The sequence below is a fragment of the Eschrichtius robustus genome, chromosome 1 (assembly GCF_028021215.1).
Source record: "Eschrichtius robustus isolate mEscRob2 chromosome 1, mEscRob2.pri, whole genome shotgun sequence".
Lineage (NCBI taxonomy): Eukaryota > Metazoa > Chordata > Mammalia > Artiodactyla > Eschrichtiidae > Eschrichtius > Eschrichtius robustus.
Window position 1 is genome coordinate 87,940,817 of NC_090824.1, and position 20,618 is coordinate 87,961,434.

Consider the following 20,618-nt stretch of genomic DNA (forward strand, 5'->3'; position numbering starts at 1 on the left):
ACTGAGTTATAACCAACGTGCACCCTAGAGCGAGCGCTCTTTTCCCAGATTTTCTTTAACAATGTATTGCCAAGCAAGGGGCATTCGGGGCTTTTCCGTTTGCTATTTTAACACTTGCTTTCCCACAGATGTCTGCAGTTAGGGACTGCTATTTTCAACGCCGGGGGAATACTTATCCTCAACTCAAAAAAGAAGACACTCTTCCTACTCGTCCACTTTAAAAAGACCCAACCTTGACATGACACCTGCAGGTCCAGCTCCCCCAGCAAGCACACCAGCCTCGCGGGGCGTCGGTCCGCGGGCGGTCACCGCTGATTGGCTGGTGCAGTGGCCGGGGAAAGCGCGGCCTTCCTCGGACAGTGGAGGGTGATTGGCTACTGGAGACCCACCCCCTCGCCGATTGGGTGGCGGAAGCGAAGCCGGGGATTGGTGGAGCGCCGCAGGACTCGCTCACAGCTGCTGGGGCTCAGGCTCCCAGGGCAAGGCCGAGATGGCGACTGTAGCTTGGCTACTGGGTCGGCGCGTGGCGAGCTGGAGGCCGCGGCCGCCACTGCAGCCGCTCGCCGGCCTGATTACCCAGCGGGCCAACTCGCTGTTGCCCGTGGACGATGCAATCAATGGGCTAAGGGAGGAGCAGAAGCAGGTAGGGAGCCTGACCCCCCTCCCGGCCCCTTTTCCGTGCTCGGTGGTCTCCCTGGCGCTCTTCTACCCAGCGCCCACCCAGCCGCGGCGTGTGATCCGGGGGCTGTAGGAGCGCCAGCGCGGGGGCGGCCGCGGGCCCCAGTCTCCCCTCTGTGGCGGCAGCAAGGCCTGGTTGCCGGAGTTACACGAGGAGTCGAGGATAGGAACGCTCCTGGGAGACCGGGGATGGTGGGGCGGGGGGTGTTTTGGTGGAGGATTGGGAGGACTACCCGCGTGTGGCAAAAGGGCCCTCAATCTGTCCGAAGTCTTCTTACACCTCAATACTGTCTACGGCTGTGGTTCTCAAACCTGGTTAATCATCACCACGGAATCTTTTTCAAATACACACCTTGGGGGTGGAGTTGAAATGCACCGTGTAGTCCGTGCTGTAATTCTTCAACCTATCGTGTCAAACCACAAAGTTGAAAAAAAACTTGAAAGATGTTGTTACAAATGGGGCTGAACCAGAGCCATTCCTGGAGGAAGGAGACTGTTCACTTGGACACTGGCTTGGAGTTCCCGGGGAATGTGATTCTCCTGTGGCTCTAAGCAAGTGCCCAAGCTTGCCCAGAACCCCAGAGTTCACTTGCATTTACAGTCAGCAGACAGAGCTTTGAATCACCTCAGGCAGAAAGTGTTCAATCCTAGTTCTCAAACTTTCCTGCCAAAAGGAGTTTCTAATCTCTTTTGAATAATCCCTTTTACCCAAAGGCTCAGGGACAAAAAGGAGCCTGACACGTGCCAAGAACTGAAGGGGGCGTGGCTGGAGCACAGTGAGTGGGGGATGAGAAAGGTACTGGGGAATGCTGGATAGGCTGCAGGGGTCACCTCACACGGGGCCTTCTAGTCCTGGGTAAGAAGTTCGTCTTAATTTTTTTTAATGGTTAAAAAAAAAAAAAGAAGCGGGGCTTCCCTGGTGGCGCAGTGGTTGAGAATCTGCCTGCCAATGCAGGGCACACGGGTTCGAGCCCTGGTCTGGGAAGATCCCACATGCCACGGAGCAACTAGGCCCGTGAGCCACAACTACTGAGCCTGCGCGTCTGGAGCCTGTGCCCCACAACGAGAGGCCGCGACAGTGAAAGGCCCGCGCACCGCGATGAAGAGTGGCCCCCGCTTGCCACAACTAGAGAAAGCCCTCGCATAGAAACGAAGACCCAACACAGCCAAAAAAATAAAAAGTAAATAAATAAATAAATAAAGTCAGGAGCTCTTTAAAAAAAAAAAAAGCAAGACTTGCTAGATCTTTAAAAAAAAAAAAAGAAGCATAGCTAATTTACAATGTTGTGTTAGTTTCAGGTGTACAGCAAAGTGATTCAGTTATACATATACATATATAAGGAGTTTGTCTTTTAAGGACCATGTAAAGCCATGGAATGATTTATGTAGGGGAGTGACATTTAAGAAATAATCTTCAGGGACTTCACTGGTGGTCCAGTGGTTAGGACTCCGCGCTCCCAATGCAGGGGACCCGGGTTCGATCCCTGGTCAGGGAACTAGATCCCACAGGCTACAACTAAAAAATCCCCTATGCCGCAACTAAAGACCTGGCGCAGCCAAATAAATAAATAAATAAATATAAATAAATAATCTTCAGAAAGAGAGGGGAAGATCATCTCTGAGGAAGCATAAACTGGTGGGGCCTCTAAGTTTCAGTTTGATGCTCTTTGGTGAGGTTACTTGTGTCCCGTTTCCCTGGAGGTGTCCTCAGTAGTGGAGACGCTGTCCTCAGGGGCAATTGTGTACCGTTTCAGCAGCATCTGTCCATCTCTCTCCCTCTAGCTTCGTCAGACCATGGCTAAATTCCTTCAGGAGCATCTGGCACCCCATGCCCAGGAGATTGATCGGAGCAATGAGTTCAAGAACCTGCGAGTGAGTCGTGGGGCCCACTCTGAGGGGGACAGGGGGCAGACTGGGAGCTGGGCTGGGATGGTCTGGGAATTGCACTCCTGCCTGGCAGAGCTCTCACAGTCTTCTGGTAAATGAAAGCTCCCTAAGAATGCAGCCCCTTTCTGTGAAGCCCTTGGGTCTTGTTGTTCCAGATATGCCAGGCCCCTGTGACTGGCTGCTTTCTCACAACCCACTACACTCACTCTATTCTGTTGGCAGGAGTTTTGGAAGCAGCTGGGGAACCTGGGAGTCTTGGGTGTCACAGCCCCTGGTGAGTATGGTTTCTTTCCCTAGAGAGAACTTTTCTTGCATGCCCTTTAAAACCATTCCCAAAAGAAGCAGGAAAGGAGAAGAAAGATCATACTTGGAGAAACCAGAGTCTCTTCCCACTTGGAGCTGAGAAAGTGCCCAGTGACTGTCAACCCAGAGAAGAGTAAACTCTTCTGTTTCTCTAGGCAGTGATGTTAACAAGGCAAAGGATTTAGGTCAGTGTGGTTCACTTGGGTCACCCAGACTCTTGAACTCTGCATGCTTAACAAGTTCCCCCAGGTGATCTGGGGAGTTTAGAAAACTCCAGATCAAGCAGTGGTCTTAGTACCTCAGTCTTACTGCCTCACATAATCCCTAAGCTCTGCCCTACCAGTAGCATCGAGGCAGTACCACTCAGGACAGTGTGTTCCTGTGGGGGATACCTGTGTTCTCTGCCCACAGCTTGGCCCTAGAGCTCATTTGGAAGCAGACGGAGGTGTAGGGGAGAGGGATGCCTGTCTGAGCCTCCACAGTGAGGTGGCCAGATGATGTATTTAACAGGCTGTCCGTGGGCCTGTCCAGAGTCCCCTGTGTGTCTTACTACTTGTTTCCAGGGGGGGAGGGCAGGGAGCTGGTGGGCTTTGTTTCAGATGTTGGCCTCTAGAGCAAAGGCCAGGCCTGGCTTGCGGTGCCTTGTAAAGAGGTGAGCCTATGGCCTCGCCAGCCAAAGCCTGGACAGCCCACCCTGCTTTGGCCTGTGTTCACTGGGCATTAGAGTAGCGGTGGACCACAGTATTCTCTCCTTACATCCTCCCCTCACCACTTGGAGACAGTTCCTGGGATTTAAGCTGATCGTACAAAGTTACATCATGAGTGATGATGTAACCACTTAAAAATTAATTTAGACTGTCTTAACATACAATAGTAGGGGGAAGGTTGCTGGGAACTCTCAAACAAGACTCTTTCTCCCACTGTGTCTTGGGGGTTTATGAGCCCCCATAAAGAATATTCTTCTGAATCAGATGCTAGTTAATGGAAGAAAGAGGCAGTTAGGAATCAGATGAAAACCCTATCCAGGGAGAACCTTGAAAAGAAAGCCAGATATGAGTTCTGGTTTCCACATGGTGTCCTGGTAGCAGTTTCTAACGTTACCTGCCCGTGGGCTTTCCTTCCTGGAGTCGTGCGGGTTGGGCTAACCCTTCCCTAGAGCCAAGGACCAGCCTGACTTCTTGGTTAGAGTGAACATACACAGAGGGCCTTTCCAGGGTTTACCCAGACAGCAGGACGGAGGGCGGGAAGGCTGGCACCAGGTAACCCAGCCTCTTTGATTTTGGATCTGCTGCCAAGGAAAACAACCACATTTTTTATGAGGAGTTCTGAAATTCCCTCCCAGCATCTCTTCTGCCCTCTCCAGACTTCCTCTCAGGCTGCAGCTCTCCTGTTCCATTACCAGCCCTGCTTCTTTAGGTCCAAACCTACGCTATGAAGCTCTCATCTTCCTCAGGGCTTCTGCATGCACATCCTCTGCTTTGTATCTCATCTTCGTGCTTTGACCTTTCCTCTTTGTGTTTCTCTGATAAACCCCAGGTCCTCTTGCTTCATTTGTTCATCAGCGTCGGCACTTCTATAGCTTTCCAAACAGTAGGTGCTCAGGTCTTCTTGTCTTCATTAAGAAGTCCATCTGGGATAGGGAATTCCCTGGCAGTCCAGTGGTTAGGACTCTGCGCTTTCACTGCCGAGGGCCTGGGTTCAATCCCTGGCTGGGGAGCTAAGATCCCAAAAGCTGCGTGGCGTGGCCAAATAAATAAATTTTTTTTTTTTAATGTTTGGGATAAAGCAGGAGTTGCAATGACTGTTTTCTGAACCATGCCTCAGCTGACCAGAGGCAGCAGCAGGCAAAACCAATTCTGTGAGCTTGCAAGCAGGGTCCACAGCATCCGCCTGTTGACCTTGCTAGAGGGAACTTGGAATAGGTGCTATAAGAGTGTTCCTCTACTGCAAATAAATGTAAGATTCCTCTCAGTGTCCTCATTTAACTGGGCTGCCTTTTCCACTCCCCTGCGCCCCCCACCCCGACCCCTAGTTCAGTATGGCGGCTCCGGCCTGGGCTACCTGGAACACGTGCTGGTGATGGAGGAGATATCCCGAGTCTCTGGAGCAGTGGGTCTCAGTTACGGTGCCCACTCCAACCTCTGCCTCAACCAAATTGTTCGTAATGGAAACGAGGCCCAGAAGGAGAAGTACCTCCCTAAGGTGAGGAAACGGGGATGGAGAAACACGCTGATCGCATGGTGCAACCACCAGCCATGAAGCTTCTCCCCCATTGGGGAGGGCTGGTCAGCCTTGCTTTCTGTAGCATGCTGCTACCCTGAAACTGATAGGGCTAGGAAGGGGTCAGGGATTTGTTTTAAAATACTTCAGTTAGGGCTTCCCTGGTGGTGCAGTGGTTAAGAATACGCCTGCCAATGCAGGGGACACGGGTTTGAGCCCTGGCCCGGGAAGCTCCCACGTGCCGTGGAGCAACTAAGCCCGTGTGCCACAACTACTGAGCCTGCACTCTAGAGCCCGCGAGCCACAACTACTGAAGCCCGTGTGCCTAGAGCCCGTGCTCTGCAACAAGAGAAGCCACCGCAATGAGAAGCCCGTGCACTGCAACGAAGAGTAGCCCCCGTTCTCCGCAACTAGAGAAATCCCGCGCAGCAACGAAGGCCCGATGCAGCCAAAAATAAATGAAAAATAAATTTAAAAAATAAAAAAATAAAATATGACACTAAAAACAAATAAAATACTTCAATCAAAAAAATTAAAAATAGGAACTTCCCTGGTGGTTCAGCGGTTAAGACTCCGTGCTTCCAATGCAGGGGGCGTGGGTTCGATCCCTGGTCGGGGACTAGCAAGCCACATGGCACAGCCAAAAAATAAATTAAAAATAGGGCCAGAACACCTGAGTCAGTCACTGGACAACATTTACTGAGCATTTTAAGAAATGAAAGCCTAGGACTAGCTTCCCTTGCAAAGGGAATGGGAATAGAAGAGAAAGCTTCAGGCTTGTGGGTATGGGGCTTCTCTTCTAGGACTTTACCTATGCCGGGATCTGAGAGAAGTTAGAAGGGGTGTCATGTGACCAGGCAAGACATGGTATCAGTAAGCCCCTGCAGGGTACTTCTGAAGTCATAACAAGGCCCTTTGGGGTTTTCCTTGCAGCTGATCAGTGGTGAATACGTCGGAGCCCTGGCCATGAGTGAGACAAATGCTGGCTCCGATGTTGTCTCCATGAAGCTGAAAGCAGAAAAGAAAGGTGAGGCTCCCCTTGATCTGAGAGCTGAAGTGGGCAGAGGTACAGACCTTCGGGGTGAGGGAGCAGTGATTGGAGGTGGCCTCTGCTGGGCTTCTAGAAGCATTTGCCAGCTGGACAGCTTTTTGCTCAACAGAAGGTCTGGAGAACTGACTGGTTGAGACAGGCCCATACAGCTTATGCAAGTAGCCAACTTCCTGTCCTTAGGAGATCACTATGTCCTGAATGGCAACAAATTCTGGATCACCAATGGCCCTGATGCTGATGTCCTTATTGTCTATGCCAAGACAGATCTGGCTGCTGTGCCAGCTTCTCGGGGCATCACAGCCTTCATTGTGGAGAAGGTGAGTGTCGGGGAGTGTATGGCGGGAGGCTTTTATCTCCTGAAAGTGGCACCAGAGATGACCTCCTTCAAGTGATCGCAAAGACCATCAGGGTTGTGTGCTCTGCCAAGGCTCCCTCCTGGGATGGGGCTGAGGCGGGAATGGAGGCTGAAAGGAGGGTGGCCAAAAAGTGGAATTCAGGGAGGAGGGGTCAAGTCTGAGGACGGTGGAGCCATCCACAGAGCCAGGCTGTCTGGAGGTCCAGGAAGATGAGGACTGAAGGGAGGCCACCAGCTGTGACAATCATGGTGTCACTGGTGGACTTGGAGAGAGCAGCCACGGGAGCCCAAGGTGTGATTGAGGATGCAGGTGGAGACCGGAGACTGCACCTTCCAAGTCTTGTCAGTAAAAGCACAAGGGAGACAGCAGGAGTTAGAATGAAAAGTTGGGAGTTTCAGTTTGCTTTTAGGAATGGGAGAGAAATGAGCAAATTTTTTGGTAAAGAGAAAAGAAAATAGGAGAGGGAGAAAGTGAGATGCGTGAGAGAGTGAGCAAAGCACAATGGTGAGTTGAGGGAGAAGAGGCACGGGTGGGGGACGGTGATGGTGGAGGAACCATCTGCCTAATGGTCATGAAGTAGGAGGCCAGGGCCCCTGGGAGGGCAGGGGGGCCATGGGGGCAGGGGAGTTGGTAGAGAGTTTCATGAATGAGTGTTTTAAAAATTTGCAGTACCCTCCATTGGGAGAGGGGGAGAGTATATCGGAATGGGACTGGAGGACAAGAAAAGCGAGTAGCCCAAAGGGCGTGGCTGAGATGGGAACTCTCCAGGTTGAGTCACGCTGCTCTCGTCTCCTAGAGGAGAGGGAAGCAACACCTGGCAGTGCTCTGATGGGCATATGCCAACGCGTTCTGCATCTGATTAGTCCAGGTCAGAGCACACAGGTGGTTGAGTTGAACCCCGGGTGGGACTCCATTAGGTACAGGTGGCAGAGGAACAAGGGGGCAAAGGAATTGAGTGGGCTGGGGAGAGTGTCTTAGAAGTGCTTTCCCGGGCTTCCCTGGTGGCACAGTGGTTGAGAATCCGCCTGCCGGCGCAGGGGACACGGGTTCGAGCCCTGGTCCGGGAAGATCCCACGTGCTGCGGAGCAACTAAGCCCGTGTGCCACAGCTACTGAGCCTGCACTCTAGAGCCCGCGAGCCACAACTACTGAGCCCGCGTGCTGCAACTACTGAAGCCCATGCGCCTAGAGCCCTGCTCTGCAACAAGAGAAGCCACAGCAAGGAGAAGCCCACGCACCGCAACGAAGAGTAGCCCCCCTCGCCGCAACTAGAGAAAGCCTGTGCAGCGACAAAGACCCAACACAGCCAATAAAAATAAATAAATTTTTTAAAAAATCTTAAAAAAAAAAAAAAAAGAAGTGATTTCCCCCAAGGAAAGGAACCAAAGCCAGGAAGGGTCAGAAGGGCCCCAGGGATCTGGCATTTCACTGGGAAAGAACCGGTCTCGCGAGAACTGGGGAGAATGCAGCCAGCAGCAGGGTAGGCTGGGGTGGAGTGTTAGGGGCAGTGCCTTCAGAAATGGGGTGGTCACATACAGAGTGGGGGCCTGGTGAGTAGACGCTGGTGTATCAGGCAAATACAGGGACTTGATGGAAAGATGGTTACTTCCCAGGGGTTTCCCTTTTCTTGGCCCCCTTGGGGACTGCTCTGTAATCAGGGCCACCTTTTATTCCCATAAAGGGTATGCCAGGCTTCAGCACCTCCAAGAAGCTGGACAAGCTGGGGATGAGGGGCTCTAACACCTGTGAGCTAATCTTTGAGGACTGCGAGGTTCCTGGTGAGTCTCTGAGAATGAGGGAGCCCCTGTCCTGACCCCATCACACGCTGAGAAAGCCCATCTCTGGCTTGGAGAGCCTCACCATTGTTAGCTCACCAATGGTATGTGGCCAGACAGTGGGCCTGCCACTGTGCCCTTGCCCACTGGCCCATAGGTGTTGGCCTCAGTCTGGACAGCTGTCCTTCCCGGCCAGAGCTCCTGCAGCTGTATGCCCTACTGTGGCTTCAGGGAAGGGTGGTGTTTCCTTTGTGGACCACACACTGTGCCTGGGGCTGGTATTCCAGTATCTGGAGTAGAAAGGTAAGATCTGCCCTTACCCACTCACGTCCTTCAGACTTCCTTGTATGTACATTTGCCTGTACAGCCTGTGTGAAGTATTCATTAACAATGCTAAAAAAACGTCTAAATAAACTGATGGAAGCTGGACTCGGTGAAGGGAAGGCAGTTCAGTTTATAAGTATTTCTCCCCTGAAGTGTAAGTGAAAGTGTGCCACATCATGAGAGAGCCAGCACCCCTGTCATGCACTGATGAGACGGAGGGCACAGATTTGATCATCAGTTAGGATGGTTCTGTGCCTCAGCCATAAACCATCCCTCTCCCCCACGATCCGCCACCGGAGAAAAGTGTGCTTTAGTTATAAGGAGCATCTAGGGAGGGATGATCAGTGCAGAGCCTTCTTTGTCGGCAAGGATAAAACTCCACTAGCATTAAAGACAGGTCAGTGGTGTCAACTCTTCGCACTCAGCTTCCTGCCCACACCTCCCCAGGCCATCCAGTGTCCTTGCTTCCGGGCTGGGGAGGTGTTCAGCAGTTTCTGTCACCAGCACCGAATGGCCCATCTCCTGGCCAGGCTCTTCCATGGACCACCCAGGGGAGGGGGGAGAGTAGTATTAACCAGAGCAGACTCAGCCTGGGGGAAAGAGTAATTCTCTGGTTCCTTTATGGACACAAGTGTGTTAAAAAAAAAAAATTGGGAGAGGTTGGATGACTTCTAGACCAAACTAGCTTTTCTTCTTTCCCATCCAAGGCAGCTCAAGAAGAGAAGGGGAGGATCTAAGGATTGGGCCTGTGTGTCTGGTCTTGGGGATGGTGTGTGTGTTGGGGGCAGGGTGAGGGGAGCATGTCCCCACTAGCAAGCTCCACTTCTGACTGGAAGTGGTAAACTCCATCCTTTTCCTCACCTGGAGCCCTAGTTGAAGGTCAGGTAACATATTTTAATGCCTTGTGAGAGAGCCACGTTACTAAACCCAGCAACTTTTCTAAAAGTGAGGAGGCTGTGGACAGCCCCCTTGCCCCTGACCGGCACTTTTCCCTGCAGCTGCCAACATCCTGGGCCATCAAAGTAAGGGCGTCTACGTGCTGATGAGTGGGCTGGACCTGGAGCGGCTGGTGCTGGCCGGTGGGCCCCTCGGGTGAGTGTGAGGCTCGGGGGGGAGCTGGGCTCTTGTAGCCTCCTCGGCAGGTGGTGCGGCAGCCCTCCCCTTGGGGCCGATGGGAGCCTGTACCTTGTCTCCTGGAGACAAAAAATTACCTTTCCTCTCACGTTTACTTTCTTTGCATTGAAGGCAAGTATCACTGGGTGACAGACAAAAGGCCTGAGGAGCCACCCTGCTTATTTACTCAGACGTGAAGCAAGACGCCTGAGCTCTAATCATCTACGAAGGGTCCCGCCACTCCGCCTGGTCTCAGGGGAAGGGGCACTGACTGCTGGGCAGTCAGTGCGGTGGCTGAGCAGGGCTGACAAGGCTCCTCACGCTCCTTTTCTCCTCCCTGGGACGCCAGGTCCTTGTCTTGCTGGGCTGCCCCCCAGGCCTTTCCACACTAGCATTTGCCCCCCAACCAGCAATGGGGCGACGGCGAGGCCCCTCGCCAGTGTTCTCTCCTTCCCGCAGGATCATGCAGGCCATCCTCGACCACGCTATTCCGTACCTGCACATGAGGGAAGCCTTTGGCCAGAAGATCGGCCACTTCCAGGTGAGTGGAATGGTTTTGTTAAGATGCACTCTTTTGTTGGGTTCAGGTTTTCTTTAACAAATGAACAAATAGGGCACTTGCTGTGGGCATTTACTCTCCTTCGTCAAAAAAATGAGTTTGAGGGAATTCCCTGGTGGTCCAGTGGTTGGGACTCCGTGCTTCCACTGCAGGGGGCCCAGGCTCGATCCCTGGTTGGGAAACTAAGATCCCGCAAGCCTCAAGCCTCGTGGCATGGCCAAAAAAACAAAAACAAACAAAAAAATGAGTTTGAATGCTTGGGGCGCAGGCTTCCTCAGCATGCTACCTGGCTCTGAAAGCTGTCAGGCAGTTCATCTCGTGTCACCTCCCTTCCTGTCTGAGATGAATGAATGAGACATTGTAGGGTTGGAGGGTGAAGGGAGCCGATTGTGGGGAGGGAGTAGCATTTTGAGTCACGCTTTCTGGGCTGCCGGACGGTCGGTAATGAGGGAGGGTCGTGTGAGTGAAGGGTCAGGTCCACAATGCAGCAGCAGCTTTCTGGCCTTAACTCCAGACCCACTACCAAGTCTGTCGTCCTAAGCAAGTCCCACCTCCTCTCTGTGCCCCGGGTCCCCATTCCTGGCTGTCAGGTTGCTACTGCTGACCTGATTTTGGTAACGAGGGAATGATTCCGAGAGGAGCGTGTCTCCAGCACACTGACCCGTGGGCTCCCTTTGTGTGCAGTTGATGCAGGGGAAGATGGCAGACATGTACACCCGCCTCATGGCCTGTCGGCAGTACGTCTACAATGTCGCCAAGGCCTGTGATGAGGGCTACTGCACCGCCAAGGTAAGGGCCGGGCCCAGAGGAGAGCGCGCCGGGGCAGGGGTGGTTGCTGGGCCCCCTCCCCTCCGTGTGGCCCTGGCGGGGGCCCTGCTGACACGAAACCTCCTCCCACAGGACTGCGCTGGGGTGATTCTTTACTCAGCCGAGTGCGCCACACAGGTAGCCCTGGACGGCATCCAGTGTTTGGGTGAGTGGCCCCCGCTCCCTACTCCCCACTCCTCACCTGTGCTTCAGCTGAGCTGCACCTTTAGGCTCCTCCTGCCCCAGTTACTGGGAGGACATGGAAAAGCAAAGAGGAAAACTGCCAGAGGCCACAAGTTGCTACTGTCTGCAGTAGTGCCCCCGTCTCACCCTCCCAGCCTGGTCCTATGGACACTGGGAAATGGGGAAGAGGAGTCACCTCAGAGGTGGAACAGCCTCACTTCAGTGCCGCATAGTGGTTAAGAGCACAGGCTTGAGCCAGACGGCCTAGGTTCGAATCCTGGCTCTACCACTGACCAGCTTTGTGACTTGTGCAAGTTACTTCAGCTCTCTGGGCCTGGCACCCACTGAGTGCTATGCAGTAGTTTCTTGTCCCCCTTCTCCATGTCTGCCAGTGGTTCTCCCCTACCTTTGCCTGGCATCCTCAGCACTCTGAGTGGACTTCCAGCCTCCTGTCCACCCTCCCCACAATTAGGTAATCCCCACCGCATCCCTCTCACCACCTTTTTTTTTCTTTTAATTTATTTTTGGCTATGTTGGGTCTTCATTGCTGCGTGTGGGCTTTCTCTAGTTGCAACGAGCAGGAGCTACTCTTCGTTGAGGTGCGCGGGCTTCTCATTGCGGTGGCTTCTCTTGTTGCAGAGCACGGGCTCTAGGCGCGTGGGCTTCAGTAGTTGCAGCACGCAGGCTCAGTAGTCGTGGCTCACAGGCTCTAGAGCACAGGCTCGGTAGCTGTGGCGCACGGGCTTAGCTGCTCCGCGGCATGTGGATCTTCCCAGACCAGGGCTCGAACCCGTGTCACCTGCACTGGCAGGTGGATTCTTAACCACTGCGCCACCAGGGATGCCTCTCACCACCTTTTGCTGCTTCTCTTCAATCAGTCCCTCCTCCTAGCCCATTTCTATGTATTTGATCTTCTGTTTGCTTTCCTTGCTTTGCCCACTGCCCATCACTTTTCCTGTTGTCCTTTCTTCTCTGCCCAAACCATGGCTGCAGGTGGCAATGGCTACATCAACGACTTTCCCATGGGCCGCTTTCTGAGAGATGCCAAGCTGTATGAGATCGGGGCTGGGACCAGTGAGGTGAGGCGGCTAATCATCGGCAGAGCCTTCAACGCAGAATTCCACTAACTCCAAGGCCCTTAATCCCCTTTCCCAGCACCTAGAGGCCTTTCTCTGGAAGGAGAGACGCGGCAGCTCTTCTCCAGGAAGGCCCTGCCCACCGGCCCAGGAAAAGTGTGCAGCGGCTTAACATGGACTCCTCAGGAAGCATGCTGGCTTTTCCGGGGCTCAGTGGGAGGGCTTTGGTGACTCTGCGCCCTTGCTCTCTAACTTCAAGCCTGATGCCCCACCCCCGCTCCCAGGGTGGGCACCTTTTTTCTGGTGAGCCTCTGCCAGGGAACCCTCTGCTCAAGTACACCAGAAGCATTGCCCCTCTCCTTAATTTGAACTTGGTAGCCTCTTTTCTTTCTGGGGAAAAATACCCCCCAAACCTAGCCTCTGTTTCTGCCAATTTCTAGAGGCATCAGCTCCCAGCAGCCTGTGAGTGGGCACCCCCTCTGCAGCAGCCCCTCCATCCCTCATTCTTTAAGCTGAAATCCTACCACTGGGGTAGAGCTCTGGGAATAGACATCTCAGAACACCTGTGCCACCCAGAGTCCACGGTGGGGCAGAGGTCAGCGTGCTTGTGAAGGACGGGGCTCAACGCCTCCAGCACAACGCTGCCACCGCCACCATCCAGTCCTGGCCATGTGACAGCCCACAGCTGACTGGGCAGCAGGCCTGGGTTGGCTGGCTCAACTCCAGCCAAGGCTGCCTGCATACATTTCTCTGGACACCCTATGGCTAATTTTGTTACGACTGCACGGTGGCTGCTGCCATTTTGTATTAAACATTTCATGAAGCAAACCCATCTGCTTCGAAACTGGTGTTTTGGGGGAGAAGCAGTCTACTTGCTACTGCCTTCTGTCTGGCTCCAGCCCTATGTCCTTGGAGAGTGGCTGGTCCAGGTCCTGCTTCTGGCCCTTCAGCCTGCTCACTGGTGATAGGGGACACAGGGGTGGAACCAGCCCTTAGGATAGAGGAGTTCTCAACCTCCCTTTTCCAGATCTCCCAGTGATTTTTTTACAGAAAGGAGGGAGCGGTAAGAGTCTTGGAGCTAGAAGGAAGCTCGTAAGTTTCTGGAAACCATCCCCATGTTTTTTGAGACATCAAGACAATTTGATTTTCCCAAGGTCAGACTGGAGCTAGAATCCAGATCAGCAGAAACAGGGGTTCTGAGAATGCCAGCCTGGGGCCCTACTACATGGCCGCCTGGATGGGGCATAGTCAGAGTGGGACAGTTTTGGGTTGTCCCACCCCATCTGATTCCCTAAAAGAGAACTGGTTTTCTTGGCCCTCAGCCCAGCGACGCCTGTTCTGACTTTTGGTCCTGGCCTATAGCCAAGAGCTGTTCCCAGCCTGATGCTTGTGACAGGTGGAGCTAGCTCCTTACCAACCCCAGCCCAGTCCTATCCTGAGGGGCTTGTGGCCCTGTCCCTGCACTTCCCCACCCTGCTCCCTACTATGCTGGAGATGAATGTGGCTAAAATGGTGGTCTTGCTGGTTATAAAGTGTAGCTGGAACGAACAGCCTGAAGACGTTCAGAATGGGATGTTTCATCCAGTCAGTGTGGGTAACGGAGCTCTGCCACCAACTTGGGGAGGATGATTATTCTCCCAATTCTATATGTGAAATAGAAATGTTATAAAATAAAGCCAAAAAAGTGTAGCCTGAGTCATGAATGATGGGAGAGCAGGGGGCACTGGTTCTTGGAATTTGGGGTTGTTTATGTGCATTGTGCAACTCTGCAGTACCAGCTGCCAGCACTCCTTCCTGGGGCTGCCTCATTCCACTCCAATTTTAGGCAGGTCACTATCAGCCCAGCTCCCCTGTTGACTACCATCCCATTCTTTGTTTTCCTACTGCTTGCCCCGTCGGATGGCAACAGAAGCTAAGGGAATGGTTTTCCAAGTGTGGTCTGGGCACACCCTTTATCAGAATTTAGCAACCTGTAAAAAACCCAGATTCCTGGATGGGCCCCAGACCTAATCACATCCCCAGGGGTAATTATAAGGCACAGGCAACCTTTTAGAACAGCTGATCTGGGGCCTAGAGGACACGCCTCCAGAGGCCTGAGTCCTAATTCTAAACCCATATAACCTGGTAATGACAATCCCTCACCTATATAGACCTCTCAAGTCTCACACTGACATATTAGCTCCTTGATCCCGACAACCCGGTGCAGGTGACAAGGTTGCGCAGGGCCCGCTTCCCGAAGACCGGTGAGTTGCCCACGGTACCCGAAAAAACGCTAGGTGAACCGGCCACGCCCAGACGTGGAGCCAGCGCTGGCGTCAGCTAGGCGTTGGGGCTGAGAAAGGGCGCCTCTTTTTTATTTGGGGGCGGACGCCCAGTCCACGCCCCGCCCGGCTAACCCAGGACCGTTAGTCGCGACCCCCCAGCCTAGGACAGGTCCAGGGTCCAGGGTCCTCCCTCTGTCCCCCTCCCGCGAGGCGCCGCACTAGCGGCGGAGCCCTGCTCGGGCTCGGGCTCGGGCGCGGTTCCGTGGGCCCTGCGTGGAGCTCGCCTGACCCCTGCCGGCCGCCGGCCGCAAAGGCAAGGTGCTCTGGACTGGAGGCTCCCAGTCTCGTATTTCAGGATGCACAGGGCTCAGCGACGTTTTCTTCTGCCAAATGAGGACATTAAGGGGTGGGGGGTGGAAAGCCGGCTACTCTCTATCTGTATCGTTTCATACAAGAAAGGCCACTTTTAGCAATTTAAAAAGTAGAAAGGACAGAAATTCAGAACAAAGGCCAGTTTGTGTTTTGCTGGTGGGGGTGGTGTTTCTTTTATGTACATGGGTTTTAAACTAGGATAGTTTAAAGGCTTATTTAAAAACAACAACAACAACAAAAACTGCAAACCCTCCCCTCCGCCCAGTTCCAGGATGAAACTCCTTTTGAATCTTTAAGAGATTTCGTTTGGTAATTCACTTCATGCCTTTAAGTGATATGCCGACTTATTGATTTAACTGCAGATGGATCTTTCAAGTGCACACATTTAATTTATAAGAAGCCCACTACATGCCTCATTTCCACAGGCAAGCATCTGGGAGCCCTGGAATCAGAGAGCTCAGAGCCCCATCCACATTCCTGGCTGTCGCTGCCTCTGCCCACACTCCTCATACCCAGACCCAGAGCCACACTAGTTCCAGCGGGGAGCCCTGTGGGACACACCTGGTCACTCGGCAGGGAGCTGTTTGTGAAGCTGGCCTCTCCTACACCCACCCACCCAACCACCCACTCTCAGACACAGCTAGCCTGTCAAAATAGTTCTTGGATACACAACAACCTGACAACTTGCCTGCCTCCTTCCAATCCACGCACCTCAACCCTTCCTCTATATTGAGCCAGAGTGAACTATCAAGCCCCTAAATACTTCTGTGGCTCCCAACACCTATAAGATCTAAGGTTTTGCAAGGCAAATATGACCCTGATCTGCCTTGGCCTTCCCCTTTGGCTGCTCCTCTCCCCATCCCTGCTGAGTACTTGTGTTCTGGTTGCAAACAGTCCTCGTGACACTGTTTCTTACCCTGCGCCTTTGCTGCAGCTGATCCCTCTGTGGAGGATGTCTTAGCCCTTCACCTTGTTCTTGCTTCCTCATCCCTAAAGCCTCAGTTCAGGGGCTGCTTCCTTCAGGAAGGCCTCCCTTCTCCAACCTTTCCCACTCGTCTGTCCCCATCTCACCCATCCTGAGTGGGGCACCTTCCTGCTTCTCCCTGGGCATATTTGCATCAGTGGGCTTTCCCCACTGTCGTTTTTATCTCATCTGTGTCTGTTTCCCATGCACCAGGCTAAGAACGTAAGGGTCAGGATTGTGACTGAACTGCCTTTATATGCTCACCATCCAGCACAGTTTCTGGCACATAATAGGTGTTCAACAAATGTTTATTGAAAGTGCAGATGGGAGGTCATGTGATATCTAGCTCACATTTTCCTGGTACCATAGTTATTTGTATACGTGATTACCTCCGTATACAGTACAGATCTTTGAGGTCAAAGACCATTTCTCACTTATCTGAACACTCCCAACAGCACCCAGTGCTCACAGTAAGTGCTCAGTGCCTAAGTTCATGCTGCATGAGTGAAACAACAGGTGGGCCAGAGCCCTGGCCTAATCCTCAGAGTTGGCAGAGACAGCAGAGCCAGCCGGCTTCGCCTGGCCCTGCTTCCCCCAGGCCTTCCTACTCTGGAGTAGCGGGGCCCAGCTGCAGAGGGGAGGCCCTCACCTCCCATAGTCCTCTGGCCCCCCTCAGAAACAGAAAGGAACTGTGATGAGGGACCCTGGCCCCCTCTCTGCCAGCTGAGGACAAGTGCAGGGATTGGATACAAAAAGAAGGCAGAGTCGGGGCACATACCATCCTTTTTTTTCTTGTATGAAATGTAGAGTATATTTAGAAAAGTATATACCATGCATGTATGCAGTGTGAAAAACAATAAAGCAAACTCCTGTGTACCCAGCACCCAGGCCAACGAAGAGAACATTCCAAGTACCTTAGAAGCCTGTGTGCCCCTCACTGACACATTCCGCCCAGAGGAACCATGATCCTGAATTTAGTGATAACCCTCTCCTCGCATTTCTTTATGGTTTCCTACCTCTGTGTGTCTCCCTAAACAATATTATTTCGATCACCTGTTTAAGCTTTGTGTAATGGTACTCATACTAAATATATTCTTCTGTGTCTTGCTTCTCTGGCTCATCATTGTATAGTTTTTAAAGATTCATTCACGTTAATGAGTGGAGCTTTAATTTGGTTACTCTTTTTTCTTGTATAGTATTCCATTCTGTGAAAATACTACAATTTAATTATCCATTCTTGTGTTGATGGACATTTGGGTTGGTTCCAGTTTGGGGCTACTCTAAAACATTCCACATGTGTCTCCCAGTTTATGTGTGCAAGTCTCCAGGTACACTCCCAGGAATGGGATTTCTGTGTTGTAGGGTATACATGATCAACTTTACTAGGTAATTCCAAACTGTTTTCCAAAGTTGTTGCGTGGCCTATATTTTTTAGAATGATGCCACCAGACGTGACCCAGGGCAGAGGCGGCACGCCAGCCCCAGGGCCAACCCCATGAGCTTCTTTTCAGCAAGGGGGAAAAATCAGACAACAAAAGAGTGCGCGTCACAGCTTCCCTGCCCAGACCTATAAGCCACAGTCAACAAACCTTTATGGACAAGCAGAGAACCATGCGCTGGGCCAGCATTGAGTTAGTACAGACCAGCCTCAGAGAAGGACAGTTTTGTTTCCACTTACTCTGCCAGGCAGCCCAACACAACTTTGCCCTGGAAGACATGGAAGAGTATGGGCTAGACAGGTAAGGGGGAGTTTTCTTGGAGAGAGGAACGATATTCCGAGCCCAGGGATATCTCAGCACAGGGAGTATCCTGCCCCCCGCAGAGGACAGGGGATCAGTGGAGGAAGTACAGAGGGCTGCTCTTGCCAGCAATAGACGGAGGGAAGAACGAAGAGAAAACTAGGGCTATGCAGGGAACCACAGAGACAGGCACATCTCCATCCAAACACACCTGTGTCCTGTGCCCACTGGGCAAACACGGCTGCACACATACAGACACGCACACGGCTGCACGCACCAAGAGACAGGCTGTTAGACATGCCGCAGGAGTGGAGGCAAGGAGCGTGAGCTTGCAGCTGCCAGAGGGAGATAAGCCCAGCACTGGGGGCCACCTGCCTGGCCCGCCTTGAGAGTCCCCCCTGCGCATCCGCCTGGGCTCCAAGAGGCAGCCTCTGCAAAGCTGAGTATTTTCACGGCAACGCAGGTCCCACCCCAAATGCTTGTTCTATTTATGGGAACGGAGTAGCAGAGTCTCAGTCCGTACCTGAGTACCTTGCCTGATGCTGCCAGGTTGGGCGAGGTTGGGTATACAGTAGGTCCCTTTACTTGCTGAAATAAAATTATTTACTTAAATTTATTATGAGATGAATTAAGATCTAAAATCAGAGGAGGAGGAATCTGAAATGAGAAGAGGCTAGGGAGGTGAGACCCGATGTCCTTCATAACTGGCCTGCAGCCTACCCAGCCCTTTCTTTCTTTCCAGACTCCTGCTGTTGGCCCAGAGTGGAAGGGTGGGGTTGCGGCCATTGCAAAGTTGTTCATTAAGACTGGAGGGATGGGAATTTTGTATGACTGCAGTTACCTGGGAGAGCAGGGATCTGCTCTGCAATGCTGAGACTACTTCCAAAGTCCAGAGCGAGCAACAGTGCAAGCTAAAGAATCACCACCTAAAAAAAGTATATTTTACTGTTTTCCACGAAGTTTGAATCCCGTTTTATCTCTGATTATAATTAAAACTTGTTTCTGCAAGATTAGCGAAATGATGACAATTGATGAAGTTCTGTAATGGGCACATGGCTGTGTATTGCATTATTCTACTTTGTGTTCGAAAATTCTCATAATAAAAAGTTAAAAATAAAAAGATTTTAAAATAAAATTAAAAAAAGAAGCACCACCCAGATATGCAGACCCAGCAAGTGCCGTCCCCTCTCACTACCTCTCTCCCTGCCCCCGCCTCCTGGGTGCCTCTGGGCAGAGTACACCTTGCGGTAGGTCCTGCAAGGCTGAGAAGAGGGCAGGTGGGGAGCAGGTTGGCCTTTGGGATCTTCATCTGCCCCGGGTACCCTCCTTTCCTGGGAGGCTGCCTGGCTCCAGAGTGAAGGAAGGTGAAGTCCACACTGGAAAGCAAGTGGGGCCCTGCCTTGTCTTCTCCTGTGCAGGATGCCCGGGTGCTTAGAACCCTGACACACACACCCCTAAGCCCCATTCACCAACCCCCTAGGGGCCTTTCGAAGTTTCATGCTGCAGTTTTTCTGCTCTCCCCACCTGATCACCCAAACTTCCAAGTGGGCTAGAGACTCATGTCCTGGACTCCTCAGCCTGGGAGAGGCCCCGGAGGTGCCTCAGAGTATGTGGAACCTGCTGTCAATAGGCAACAGGACAATCTGTAAGTAAGGCTGTGAGCCTTCCCCAAAGAAGGGTCAGAGAAACACAGGCTCCCCGGTGTTAGCTCTGCGGTATCTCCCTCACTAGTGGGTACCCTTTCCTACTTCCTTATCCCATATTCTGCATTCCTTAAACTTCCACATTCCCCTCTGCCTTGAGGATGGGGGCCCCACGTGGCCACTCCTGCGGGCTCAGCCCTCTTTCTTCCCCACAAGGTTCTCTGAGCTGTCCCTTCCCTCCACTCCCTGCCGCCCCAGCCTGCCCCACTCGCCAGGAAAAAGCCACCCAACTCGTTTCCCTGCAGCCTCATAGAAACTTCATCACTCTGCACCTAGAGAGTATGCAAGGGTTTCCTGGGGTCCACCACCCAGTCACGCTGCCAGCCAATGGATGGACCTGCTTATCCAGCCTCCTGCCCCTCAGGTAGAGTACCCCAGACACAGCCCACTTGAGTGACCCACCTCTCCACCCCTCCCCCAATCCCCAGCTTGGTGAAGAACGACCGGCATTGGGTGCCAGGATTCAAAGGCGAGGAACAGTTATGGGGCCAAAGGAGCTTACAGTCTAGTTGGGGAGATAGATGTGAAACGCTGATAGACACTTAATCACACCGGTCAGTTCTAATGTTATCCATTCTTTAAGACCCAGCATGAGCACCACTCATCCAAACACCCTCTGTCTGGTTTGCTGCTGAATCCCCAGCATTAAGCCTGGCTTAACGGAGGTACCCACCATTAAATACTTGCATAATGAATGCCTTCCCTGGGGGGCTACAAGAGGGGACCACCTGTCCTCCTGTCACCCTTCACCAAGCTTATTTAAATGAAATCAGATTTAACTAAAACATCCAGGGCCGACTTGCAGGGGGAAGGGCATAAGAGGACAGGAGAAATCCCAAGGCTTCACCTTGAACTAAATTCTCCGATCTTTTTAGTAGCAGCTAAAAGAGCAGGGTTCTGGGGCCACAGATTGTAGCTTCTTGGACAAGCCATCTGGACTGCCAAAGCCAACACTATAACTTTTATGTCTTCAGATTTCAAAGAGTCTGCCCTGTCGAACCCACAACTGTTGTAATCCAGTCACTGAATTAAAGTCAGAAAATTTTATAGTAAAAATAGCGGCAGGGCCTGGTAGGCAGCGTGGCAGCAGGAGGTAGTTTTCTAAGCGGATATGGAAGGTCCAGTGCTGTGCCCACCTGGCAAAGCAGGCAGACTGCAGAGCCGCTGCAGCACAGGCAAAGGCTTGCTTTCTTTGCCAGTCATTCATTTATTCATTCATCATTCAGTAATTGCTACTGAGAACTA

At 52.4% G+C, this 20,618-nt stretch overlaps 1 protein-coding gene across 1 annotated transcript; it reads left to right on the top strand.

Moving 5' to 3' along the window:
• Positions 1–445: 445 nt before the first annotated feature.
• IVD (isovaleryl-CoA dehydrogenase) lies at positions 446–13,159 on the top strand. The gene is made up of 12 exons (XM_068549299.1): positions 446–643; positions 2,461–2,550; positions 2,788–2,839; positions 4,901–5,070; positions 6,022–6,115; positions 6,320–6,456; positions 8,176–8,272; positions 9,592–9,685; positions 10,166–10,247; positions 10,950–11,054; positions 11,166–11,238; positions 12,249–13,159. Exons 1-12 carry the CDS (start codon positions 491–493, stop codon positions 12,380–12,382), a joined length of 1,281 nt encoding a protein of 426 aa, XP_068405400.1. The 5' UTR covers positions 446–490; the 3' UTR covers positions 12,383–13,159.
• The last annotated feature ends 7,459 nt before the right edge of the window (positions 13,160–20,618 follow it).